General features: G+C 46.8%; 1 protein-coding gene across 2 annotated transcripts in view; it reads left to right on the top strand.

Moving 5' to 3' along the window:
• The window catches only part of ELP3 (elongator acetyltransferase complex subunit 3), a 117,731-nt gene extending 114,374 nt beyond the window's left edge, over positions 1 to 3,357 (top strand). The window contains exon 15 of one of the 2 annotated variants that reach the window (XM_033229391.1): positions 1,885 to 3,357. In XM_033229391.1, the coding sequence (XP_033085282.1) occupies positions 1,885 to 1,961 (77 nt within the window). In that variant the 3' untranslated portion in view covers positions 1,962 to 3,357. The remainder of the gene's footprint in view (positions 1 to 1,884) is intronic. The other variant, XM_033229392.1, reaches the window with a different exon arrangement.
• The last annotated feature ends 9,511 nt before the right edge of the window (positions 3,358 to 12,868 follow it).

Consider the following 12,868-nt stretch of genomic DNA (forward strand, 5'->3'; position numbering starts at 1 on the left):
TTTACAGAGAGGGAGCCTGGGTTTTTGACTTGCTACACCTCCCATGCCGATTTAGACATTCAGGTGGGTTGTGCAGCACCTGTGGACGAATCTGAGGCTCTGAGTGACAGATTTAGGGGTTGCCAGTGTATATGCAGGTTTATGCTCAGTGTCACAGGAAGCATGTGCACAGAAGAACTGCATATTGCAGTGATTTCAGTTAGGGATACGAGGAGGAACCAGCAAAGGAGACTGAGGAAGAGCAGCCAGCGAGCTAGAGAAGAATCAGGAGATGCACTTCTCCAAAGCCCAGTGCAGGGACATGCAGAGAGGGAGCGAGGGAGTGCCTGCGGCAGGTGCTGCTGATAGCTCTCCCCGCCCAGCCTCAGCTGTCTCACTCCCACATACAGACAGCCGGGCTCTTTGAGGAACGGGTCCAATATGCAGGGGTAATGGACCTTTCGTACCAACTTCAACTAGTTCATGTTCCTTGAATGCTGAGACATCATAAAAAATAAAATTTGGTCTCTGTTCCTGGTTCCTGACATAGAGCTTCTAAAACCCTTATAATTTCCTGAGCTGTAGGGGTTCAAGGGGCATCTTTTGTTCTAATATGGTGACTCTTGGTGAGCTTCTGGGTGGGGACCTGTCACCAGAAAGATCAAGCTATGATGAGAGGGTTGGACTTTCAGCCCCACCCTTCATCCTCCAGGGAGGGAAGGGGGCTGGAAATGGAGTTAGTAATTGATCATACCCTACACGGTGAAACTCCATAAAATCCCTAAAAGATGGCGTTCAGAGAACTTTCCATTTTGGCAAACACATCCACTTTCTGGGAGCATGGTGCACCCCAGCACAGTGGGGACAGACAGTCCTGTGCTCAGGACCCTCCCAGACCTCACCCTGTGTGCCTCTTCACCTGGCCGCTCACTTGTGTCTTTTATCATATCCTGGAATAAACTGGTAAACGTAAGTAAATGTTGCCCTGAGCTCTATAAGCCATTATGACAAATTATCAAATCTGAAGAGGGGCTTGTAGGAACCCTCTATTTGTAGCCCAGTCGGACAGCAGTTGTAGGCAACCTGTAGACCCTCTGCTTGCAATTGATGTCTGAAGTTGCGGGGCAGTATCTGGACTGAGCTTGGAACTAGGGGGCTTTGTGCTCAACAGAGTAGGTAGTATTCAAATTGAGTTAAATTGTAGAACACCCAGTTGGTGTCAGCAGAGAACTGGACAGTTGCTTAGTGTGGAAAACCTACACTTCTCTTCACAGACCACACTTCATGAGCCAGGGCCATTCCAGCAAACCTGCTTCTTTGACACAAGCTAATGAGGAAAACACTTTTTCCTGTTAAGCCTTGTATACTCCCAACAACTTCTGACAGTAGCCACAAGTGTACCTTCGCTACTGGGTGAAGATACCTTCGCTACTTGAGTGGAGATTCCATCTTTCCCCCCCACTCTTCTCTCTTTAAAACTTCTGGGAAGCCATCCATCGTTTGGCCTCATCTGAAGCATAGGCAGCTCAGACAGTAAATCTACCTCTTCTCGTTCACCTGTAACACCTAAGGTAGTGCTTGGTGCTGCCTGTGGGATAGTGAATACACAGGCTCCAACATACGGGTGAGCACATTTGCTGTTGCCTGTGAGTGTGTGTGTCACATACCCTAAGCTTATGTTAAAAATCAGGGAAAGAGACTAACTTCTCTCCACTTAGTAGTTTCTGTATTCTAATGCAGCCTGAATTCAAAGTAATAATGTTCCAAACTTATTAAACTGAGATTTTATGTGGGAGAGAATTTGGTCTCTGGGTGGGAGAAGGGTATAAGGCTGAGGGAAGCACATGCTGACTTTTGAGAATTACTAAAGTGAACGCTCCTTTTTTTACTTCCATTTTTCTGCAGGGGTCGGCACCAGGAATTATTATAGAAAGATCGGCTACAGATTACAAGGCCCGTACATGGTGAAGATGCTGAAATAATGGCCACACCAGTCCACCTTTCTGCAGTATCCTCCCTGGCAGAACACAGAGAATCAGGATTTCTTAAATACTCAACAGAGAGGCTGAGCAGAGCAAATAGGGGACTTCACCCTCATCCCGCAGCTGCAGAGACTGGAAACTGCCTTCAAGGCCATGGCTGGTCATCTGCTGACCACACCCCAGATCCGTCCTCTCCTGTGTGCACCCAAAAAAAATCATTTGCATTTTTGAGGCTTAAATCATCTATCCAGTTTCTAAATTTTGCATGAGGCCTGCAGGTGGCCTATTTTGACTCAGACGGTGACAAAAGCAAATTAACTCATTTGGACACCATAACTCATGAAATAAAACTGATTGTCATTCGAGGAGCAAACTTAGGAGTAGGTTATTTATATACCCTAGGGACAGAAAGTCAGGTTGAAACAGGAAAACCACCAGACTCTGATCTCAGGCCTTTAACGACATACGCATTGGAGCGCAAGTTAGGAAAATGAGCTTTTGTTTTCATGGAAATCATTCTGATTACAGTGCTGATTTAGAAATAGCAGTGTGACGGGGAAAGAGGAATTGCAGTTGTGGGGGAGTGAGCTGGCAGCAGCCGGCCACCAGCCTCTCCCAGGCGGGAGTCCACCATCCGAGACGGCGATGACAAAGAGCTTCATTTCACGTTCTTTGTTGTCTCTACTTCCCACCCTCTTGGCAACTACAGAGCAGTGTGGGCAGCCACAAGTGTGGTCCCCAGAGAGCGTCTGGCTTTCCTGTTTGTCTATCCCGAGCGGGTGGAGTCTGAGATTGTGTGCCCCTAAATCAAGATTTGCTTCCACAGAAGCCATTACTTGCAATCTTTTTTTTTTTTTTTTGAGAGAGTCTCGCCCTGTCACCCAAGCTGGAGTGCAGTGGCGCCATCTCACTGCATCCTCAGCCTCCCAAGTAGCTGGGATTACAGGCACCCACCACTGCACCTGGCTAATTTCTCTATTTTTAGTAGAGATGGGGTTTCACCATATTGGTCAGGCTGGTCTCGAACTCCTGACCTCAGGTGATCCATCCACCTCGGCCTCCCTAAATGCCGGGATTACAGGCATGAGCCACCGCACCCAGCCTTTAATTTTTTAAGGTGGATTTTGGTTGTTATAAATGGAGAAAGGTAAGAGTTCAAGTTCAACTTGTGTGAAAGCAAAACAATGGAAAACAGGATTGGCTTCTTCAAAGTTTCCTCTTGTAGAACTGCCTCTTTGAGATTTCAAGGTAATCTACTTTGGAGACTCTGCCTGGAGAGGGTCAGTTCCTAAGTTAAGAGCATTGCTTAACCTTGGCTCCTGTGGCATTTTACAAAGGTTTAAAGGAATTGATTCCTCTGAAAGGGCCTAAAAATAAAAAGTCCTTAACATACAAAGGAGAGTCATGTGGTTTTTTTTTTTCTCTCCCTGTAAATGCAGTGACATGTGCCAAGAATGTGCAGGTTTCAGTTTCCAACCTATGGCACTGTTCATTTCCTCCTGGGTGCTGTTTGCCATTTCATTAAACTGCTACGAGGCAAGTGGCAGTGGCTTTGTTATGGGCTCACTGTGGAACTACCATGGCTTTCCATGAGTGTCGTTTAGGGACTTAGCTACTTCTCAATTATGCTTTTTTACCCTATAAAAATAAAACTAATAAAGCACACTCTCGCTGGCTGTCAGAGCTGTGTTGCTAGAGACAGAACCAGCCGCACAGCCCTGGAGCGCAAAGTCTCTGGGCCTCGACCTTCTCATCTGTGCTAGGTGCCCAAATGGATCAACACACATAACTTACAAGAAGGGGCTTTTGTGAAATGGTAAAAAGGGCTGCACATGGAAAGTTCACTTCAAAAGATGACAATTTAGGGAATTTGAAACGAAATGACAGGAACTTGCACCTTTCTGATGGCTGTCAGCCTTATCTCAGGATTCACGAGAATCCCTCTTTCTAGCTCATCCCTGGCCTGCCTTGCCGTATCTTGTGGCCTGTGCCAATTGGCAGCAGTTGGGGAGCTTCCCCGGTGTGAGAGCTCCTGCTTCCCTCTGCCACCGGAAGCTTCCGCTTCTCTTGTGACTGCCAGGGCTTGTTCCGGCACGGATGGTGCTTGGTGCCTCCACTGTCCGGCTGGTCTGGCTGCTCTGAGGCCTGTGGGGCCACTTCATAAGAAAGCTCAGTTGGGCACGATCCTGCTGGCCTCGGTGTGAAAGCATCACAGCTGCAGCCTGATCCCACCTGAACGGAAGGACTCCTTAGCAACCACCTCCAACCCAGAAAGCTCTGCTTTTAGCTCAACTTCTGGGACATCACCTGAAGGTTTTTTTTTCTTCTTCTTTTTTTAATTCAAGTCATATCAAAAACAGACTGAAATAAATTTGAACAGACAATGAGATTTTTAAAATACATTATCACCAAGCTAAAGGGCCTGGTAAAACTCATTGTTCCATTTGGGAACAAGCAAACCCCTTTTCCATTTACCATCTCTGCAGACCCAAAAGTACCACAAAGACAACTCAAAAACCAACGCCTGTTCCCCTAAAACGTCTTTCAGATTGCAAATTTTCATTGCCAATGGGTTTTTCGCTTTTTTGTTTTCAAGATTATCACATTGAAAACAGAAAATCTTGTTCCTAAAGAACTCACAGACCCCTGAGTTTACAAAAAAAAAAGCACAAGATCTGGAATCTGAAAACCTGGTTTCCTCATTAACCATGAAGCTTTGAGCAAGGCCCCTCCCTGTTTCTGAGCTACCATTTCCCTATTTGTCAACATGTGTCGCTCGGGGCAAACGTAGGAATCAGATGTGGCATTTGAGAGACACTGCATAAACCAGGACATACACCGATAGTTGTTGCTCCCCCCAGTGAAGTGGCTTCCCTGCTGATGTGTGACCTTGGGCAAGTCAACCCTGCAAAGTTTCTTCATCTGTAAAATGGGAGTGAGGACTACAGAAGCCCATGTATGCAGGGTTCTTAGAACAGGAAGCGTACTATAGAAGCACTAGCTTTGATTGCTAATATCTAACAAGTGCAATCATCCGCCCATTTTTTTCTTCAATGAGGGAGATTCTCTGCTGACAACAGAATTTCTGATTCTTTGCTACAAGCTAAGTTTTTCTTAGAAGCCCATGTCAGAAGAATAGTATCTCTAATGCTCCAAGACCCTATCTCCTTCTCCTCTGGTCTATTTTATTCACACAAGTCTAGGGTTGCACACACTGTCAAATCCATTCCTTGAGGGCCAAGATCCTAGGTGAGATTGCAACAGCAAAAAGCATTTTGAAATGCTGCTGTCTTTGGAGTGGCTTCCCGGAAAGGTGTCCAGTATACAGCACGCATTGCCGATCCCTGTGTGAGCTGGTGGCTGTGTCCATCTAAGGAGTCTGGCAGCCATTTGTGGCAGGGGTTGGGATGGGGAGGGGACACCTCTCTATATATTGGAGTTGTGTACACCAGCAATACGTTTGTGTTTCATTCTGTGAAGGCATTTCCAAAAATGATGTTTCAAGAAACCTATTTTAATGTAGACAAATCCATGCCTGGGAAAAAGTTGCCACTCGGCTGCTTTTCTCTATCCTGCCTTCATTGCCGTTACCCAGATGTGCAGCTTTATCTCCTTTGTCTCTACAAGCCTAATTCCCCCCTTGTCCACCTGGAAAATTTCTCATCATTCAGGGGAACAAAGGTCGATTTGTTGAGCCTCCACCAGGCCCTGGACTCTGCCTCAGGTCCTTTCACCTTCTTCATCTTGGGAAATCCCTCCAACCCCCGCCGTCCTCAAGGTCAATAAGGTAAGGTGAATAGTCTCCACTACTTTTTTTTTGTTTTTGAAACAGGATCTCACTCTGTTGTCCAGGCTGGAGTGCAGTGGCATAGTCATGGCTCCCTGTAGCCGTGCAAACTCCCAGGCCCAAGCACTCCTCCCACCTCAGTCTCTCAAGTGGCTGGGACTACAGGCATGCACCGCTACACCCAGCTAATTTTTTTATTTTTTATAGAGGCGGGAGGGGCCTTGTCGTGTTGCCCAAGCTGGTCTTGAACTCCTGGGCTCAAGTGATCCTTCCTCCTCAGCCTCCCAAAGTGTTGGGATTACAGGCGTGAGCCACCGTGTCTGACCTTGTCTCCATTACTTAAGTAAGGAAGGCAGGCTGGTGTCTTCACCTCTGAGCCTGGCATCACAGGAAGCCACTGTGGCACCCAGGTGCAGTCACAGTGCCATTCCCCAAATATCTGGGGATCACGTATACTATACTCTGAATAGGACCCTGGCGTGGCCCAGTGCAGCGGCCCTGATCTCAGCCACTAAATACTAAGATGCAGGCTTCGAGACCGAGTCAGTGACTCAGCCCTTCCCACCCCACCCAGCCCCACTCTTCCTCTTGTAGAGGAAAGCGTTTCCAGTCAGCGTATGTTAGACCTGGGCACCGAGCCTGTGCCTTCAGGTGTGAATTTCACCCTCACGGCAGCCTGTGAGAGAAGCCCTATTATCAGCATCCCAGCAGTTCCAACTGGCGGGAGTGGAAGTGGATGATTTCCTTAAGAGATAATGCAAAGTACAGAAAGAGTCTGCTCTTTTCATTTAAATGAAAATAGCGCTTGGGGGCTCTAAAAATTATATATGCTTATTACAACAAATGGAAGTGAGACAGAAAAGCACAAAATAACCTGAAATCCCACCATCAGTGCCAGCCGTGGCTAACATTGTGATGAATGTCCTTCCAGCCATCTCTCTGCACAACAGACACACACAGACATGCAATCAGTTTTACATAAAAGAGTCATATTGTACATGTTGCTTCTTTTTTACTCTACAAGATGTAAAGCAAGCATCTTTCCATTTCAATATGGATCTACTTGAATTTTTTTTTTTTTTTTTTTTTGCTTTTGAGACAAGGTCTCCCTCTGTCACCCAAGCTGGAGTGCAGTGGTACTATCTCGGCTCACTGCAACCTCCAACTTTTGGGTTCATATGATCCTCCTGCCTCAGCCTCCCAAGTAGCTGGAACTACAGGTGCACACCATCACACCCAGCTGATTTATTTTTTTGTAGAGCCGAGGTCTCCCTGTGTTGCCCATGCTGGTTCTCAAACCCCTGGCTCAAGCTATTCCATCCTTTGCAGTGAGTACCTAGTGGTCCCCTTTCTGCAGATGCACGGTTGATTTCAGCGGGCCTTTCTAATCTCACACTCTCATCATCACAGTACCTAGAAGCACCAATCTGTTGACTCAATACCAAGATTTACTTCTTTATTTTCTACAAACACTCATTCATGGCTGGCCCCCTTTGTGCCCCCACCCCGACCCCCCTACCCCTTTGGTTGTCCTGCCACCAAGCCTTTCAGTCCTTCACTCACAATGGGGAAGGCCTCCCTGGCTCGCGTGTGGCCTTTCTCATCCAGAGGGCAGCAGCACATTTCATCATGAACAAGTCCCATCACACGAAATGTCAAGATGCCTGCTCACTGGAAGGCACTGGAGTGTGACACCCTTTACTGAGGTGAGAGGTGACTGTACCTTATCTTTTTTCCCCTGATGTAAGGGACTGCGTCAAGTCAGATCCCTGCACCAGCTACAGCCCTGCAGAGATGCTCGTCAACTTGTCTGCAAGGCTAGAAAATGTGACCGCCAGGGAGACTTGATGGTACCTGCTGTCACCATCAGGGCAGGCAGCAGAGGGGCTCTCAGCGCTTGGTTCCCCTCCCCCCACCGGCAAAAAGAGTGGTGGGACATTCAGATGCCTGGGTGCCAGGCTTGCTTCCGCCTCTGTCCAGCTCTGCAGAGACAGGGTCTGGGTCACCACCTGTCTAGGGTGCTGAGGCAGCAAGCAAAGATCACCTGCATCTACCTGAAAGAAAGAAAGTACAGGAACATTTTGGCGAGAGGAAGAAAGGGAAGTAATGCGTTGAGCAGTCATGTCTGGTATTGCCCCACAGCGGTCCTCTGAGGGTGGAATTAAGGTCCCCATTTTACAAATGGGAAACTCAGGCTCAAAACAGCTCAGTAAATTAACCAAGGCCACAGAGCTAGTCAGAGAAATGAGTGTGAAGATGACAGACTGGCCCAATACAGTGGGTCATGCCTGTAATCCCTACAATTTGAGAGGCTGAGGTGGGAAGATCCCTTGAGCTCAAGAGTTCGAGACCAGCCTGTGCAACACAGTGATACCCATTCTCTATAAAAAAAATTAGCCAGGTGTAGTGGTGCACACCTACAGTTCTACCTGCTACAGAGGCTGAGGCAGGAGGATCGCTTGAGCCCAGGCGTTGGAGGCTGCAGTGAGCCATGATTGTGCCACTGTACTCCAGCCTGGGTGACAGCAAGACACTGTCTTTAAAAAATAAAAATAAAAATAACAACAAAAAACCACACACACACACACACACACACACAACAAATTGACATTTGCAGACTTGCAGAGATTCATACTTTGAGCAGTGGTTCCTCTAGAATTTCTAAAACAAAGTTTCTGACTGGCAGTTGGGTTGGAGAAGGATTTATCTTGAAGCTACGTGGCCTGGCAGACATCGTTTGCTCCCCACCACCTGTTCCAAGCCACTTCTTAGCACAACAACTGCCAGTGGGCTCTTGAAAGACCTCTTGATTGAAATATACAGACAACAGATACATCCAAATAAAAACTGGTAAATAGGGACAATATGGAAAGAATGAACTAGTAGCAGGAAATCAGTCTGCTTAAATAGAAAATTGAAACTAAGTAACTCTGGGAGTTACTGTTACAGAAAAGAATGGAAGTTTCTGGGTTAAAATGGAGGTTGGAACACACACATCTAGTATTGCTTCCACCTGGAGCTAGATGTGTGCATTCCATCCTCCCTTTTAACTGATGTTAAAGAGAGGTGAGGGCCTGGCACGGTGACTCACGGTGAGTCCCTATACTTGGGGAAGCCAAGGTGGGAGGATTGCTTGAACCCAGGAGTTTGAGACCAGCCTGGGCAACATAGCAAGACCCTATCTCTACAAAAAGTTTTTAAAACTCAGCCGGGTTCACACCTGGCTGTGATGGCACACACCTGTAGTCCCAGTGATTTGGGAGAGGTTGAGGCAGGAGAACCACTGGAGCCCAGAAGTTTGAGGCTGCAGTGAGCTATGATTGAGCCACTGCATTCCAACCTGGGTGACAAAGTGAGATCTGTCACCAAAAAAAAAAAAAAAAGACTAAGTTTGCCTGATGCTTCCAGGTGTGGAAAAAGAGACAAGTGAGCCATGCAGGGGAGGAAGCCAGAATGGGGTGTCTAGGGTTTGTCCAAAAGGCCTTCACAGAGGGGCAGAGAGGTCCCAGCACAGAGAAACTGAAAGTCCCCTCTCACCCCACATCCCTCGGGCTGCAGAGGAATAAGTGGCCAAGACTACAGGTGGGAGCAGTCTCCTTCCCCACTCAACCCTGTGGGGACCCAGAGGCCACAGAGCCAATGTAGGCTCCTAAGGCCCCTGCCTCCCTTATTTCACCTCTGTCCCCAGCACCCCAGCCCTTCCTCCTCCAGGAAATAGGGAGGAAGTGCGGGTGCCCCTGTGGCAGGCCCTCCCTGGAAGAATGGAAGTTCCACCCTGGAAATGTGGATGTCATACATCATTGTTCTCATTGTTGAACTGAGATCGTGTTGAGAGGCTCAGAGAGAAGGAAGGACACCTGTTGCCTAAGACAAGTCATAAAAGTCAGGGGAGGCTGAGGTTTTCATCCCAGGGCTGGGGAAATAAAATAATAGTTGGCCTTTGAGAACCTCCCATCAGCTTGTTCAAATAACAGCAACATTCTGATTGTGTTCCCAGCTCAGTCTGTTCAATTAGCAGGCACATGGACAACACTGGATTTCCATTTTAAATTGAAACAAAACAAAACATTTAACGATCACTTTTGTTTTAATAAGTTATTACTCCCTTTGAAAACAGAAACTTTTTCTTCTGTACCAAGATGTCGGCGCCACAGGTGGAATTTGACCTTTCTCTGGAACTAAAGGATTTAGCTTTGAATTTTCTGCCTGGGAATATTTACAGGGTGAGGCCGTTTTCAGCCACAGGAGAGTTTATGGTGAAATGAAACCCATAGTGTCAGTACTCTCGGGTTAAGATTAGAGATCCTTTCTGTATTTGGAGTTTAAAGTGTCACTTTTCAGAGAATTTGACATTTCAGATTATTTGACCGATCAGCTGTGATTCCAACTTAAAACAGGCAGCTGATTTTTAGACTTAGGATTTTAAATGGAAAGATGTGAGAGAATTTGAATAAATTTGCAAGCAATGCTGGAATGTTTAAGAAATCTTGAGATTTGCTATATTTAAATTTTTAATGTGTTAGATTTATAAGACTTTTGAAAAGTTATTTGGGGCTGGGCACCATAGCTCACACTTGTAATCCCACACTTGAGGTCAAGGAGGGCAGATCACTTGAGCTTAGGAATTCAAGACCAGCCTGGGCGACATGGTGAAACCCTATCTCTGCAAAAAATACAAAATTTAGCTGGGTGTGGTGGCATGCACCTGTAGTCCCAGAGGTGGGAGGATAGCTTGAGCCCAGCAGGAGGTTGAGGCTGCTGCGAGCCATGATCATGCCACTGCACTTCAGCCTAGATGACAGAATGAGACCCTGTCTCAGGAAGAAAAAAAAAGAAATTACTTGGAAGGGTTTTTGCTTGCTGAAGTCATAAATTGCCTAGTCGGGCACTTAAAGTACATAAAAAGAAAATTAAGATATTGAATTTATATAAATTTGTTAATATGGTTTTAAAACATTGAAGAAAATTTTATTTTTAAAAGCTTTTAAAATATATATATATATATATATATATATATATTATAGAGACAGGGTCTCACTATGTTGCCCAGGCTGGTCTCAAACTCTTGGCCTCAAATGATCCTCCCACCTCGGCCTCCTAAAGTGCTGGGATTGCAGGCGTGAACCACCACACCCGAACTCAAAAAAACCTTAACCGACTTGAAAATAGGACTGATTTGGAAGATGCATGCTTAACTCACACCAGGCATGGAGAAGGGCAGTGAATCACACATGGCACATCCTGAAATCTCAATCCTCTTGTCACTCGTGGGCTCTGGAAGTTGCACAGCAAGTTCAGCCACATTCTATAACTGTGTGAGCTGGTTCATTGACTCTATTCATTTATCACCAAGAATCCACGATAGTAGGGAAATCCACAGAGCACTAGTGGAGCCCGCTCTGTCAGGAGAATCCAGGAAACCTAGAGGAAGGGCTGTGAGGGATGAGTGGGAGTGGAACAGGGGAGCAGGCATGGAAAGAGAATTCCAGGCAGAGTAGCAGGGAGGCCCCAGCCTGGGAAGGTGTCTCAACATCAGGTTGGAAAGACCAGTTCTAGAAAGAAATAGGCTAAATAAGAGTGAAGTCAAGTCAGGCGCAGTGACTCATGCCTATAATCCAGAACTTTAGCAGGCTAACGCAGGAGGATTGCTTGAGCCCAGGAATTCCAGATTAGCCTGGCCAACGTAGCAAGACCCTGTGTCTACAAAAAATTTTTAAATTAGCTGGGTGTGGTGGTACATGCCTTCAGTCCCAGCTATTTGGGAGGCTGAGGCAGGAGGATCGCTTGAGCTTGGGAGGTTGAGGCAGCAGTGAGCTGTGATTGCACCACTGCACCCCAGCCTGGGCAACAGAGCAAGACCCTATCTCCAAAAAAAAAAAAAAAAAAAGAGTGAAGGCAAGAGAACATCTGAGAACTCAGTATCAGGATTCAAACTATAGCAGCAAGTGGACTGGAAGGGTGGGGGAGTGGGGAACATCAACAAACGCAATATCCTTTAAACAAAGATAGTATCCCACAGTGACGCAGTGGCATAAAGAGGTAGCGTCCTGGGACTCTCCTCCTGTGAGCTGCCCCAGGCCTGGGACCTCACCTGTTCTTGTGTTCCCAGAGCCTGGCACCCAGAAGGTGTTCCATAAATCTTTGTTGGAAGGATGACAAGAAGGGAAGGATGGGAAGAAAATGTCTAAGATGGGGGAACTATTGGAATGAAGTTGAGAGACACTGACTCAGCACATACTGTGGTTCAGCTGATGTTTTCTTTTCCTTTTTCTTTTTTTGAGACAGAGTCTTGCACTGTCACCAGGGCTGGAGTGCAATGGCACGATCTGGGCTCACTGCAACCTCCACTTCCGCCTCCTGGGTTCACGTGATTCTCCTGCCTCAGCCTCCTGAGTAGCTGGGATTACAGGTGCACACCACCACACCTGGCTAATTTTTTGTATTTTTAGTTGAGATGGAGTTTCACTATGTTGGCCAGACTGGTCTTGAACTTCTGACCTCGTGATCTGCCCTCCTTGGCCTCCCAAAGTTTTAGGATTACAGGTGTGAGCCGCCACACCCAGCCTGTTGTTTTTTTGTGTGTTGTTTCTCTTTATGATTTATCCTGCCCAACACAAAAGTAAGCAAAGCAGCTTCATATTGTCTAACTTGCTTTTAATATTTTACTTGAAATGTCATAACTAGAAAGTTTTCTGTGCTTTAAAATGTCAACATCGACCTCCTGCTTCACCCTCCTGGTCTTGTTCCCAGTGCTTATTCTCCTGGGCCCCTTTGCCCAGGGGTGTGACGGCGCCTCCCTCCCTTTGGCTTGTATAACATTACGCAGTCCAGCCTCCCTCCTCCTCTCCCCTTCCTACATAGACACACTCCACTCTGAGTTGTGAATCTATTCGTGACAACCGTATCCCCTCTGCATGGGCACCAGTCACCCATTTCCACTTGCGCTGTTGACATTTCTGCTGTCATGTCCCACTGTTGCCTCAAAGTCATCTAAAATTAAACTCCTCTCCCTCCACCCCCACAAAACCACTGCCCTTCTTGACTTGGACCACTGTTAATGGCATCAGTATCCTCCCAACCACCCAAACTCCAAGCTTTTAGTCACTTTGGACTTTGCTCC

The sequence above is a fragment of the Trachypithecus francoisi genome, unplaced genomic scaffold, assembly GCF_009764315.1.
Source record: "Trachypithecus francoisi isolate TF-2019V2 unplaced genomic scaffold, Tfra_2.0 Contig01440, whole genome shotgun sequence".
NCBI lineage: Eukaryota > Metazoa > Chordata > Mammalia > Primates > Cercopithecidae > Trachypithecus > Trachypithecus francoisi.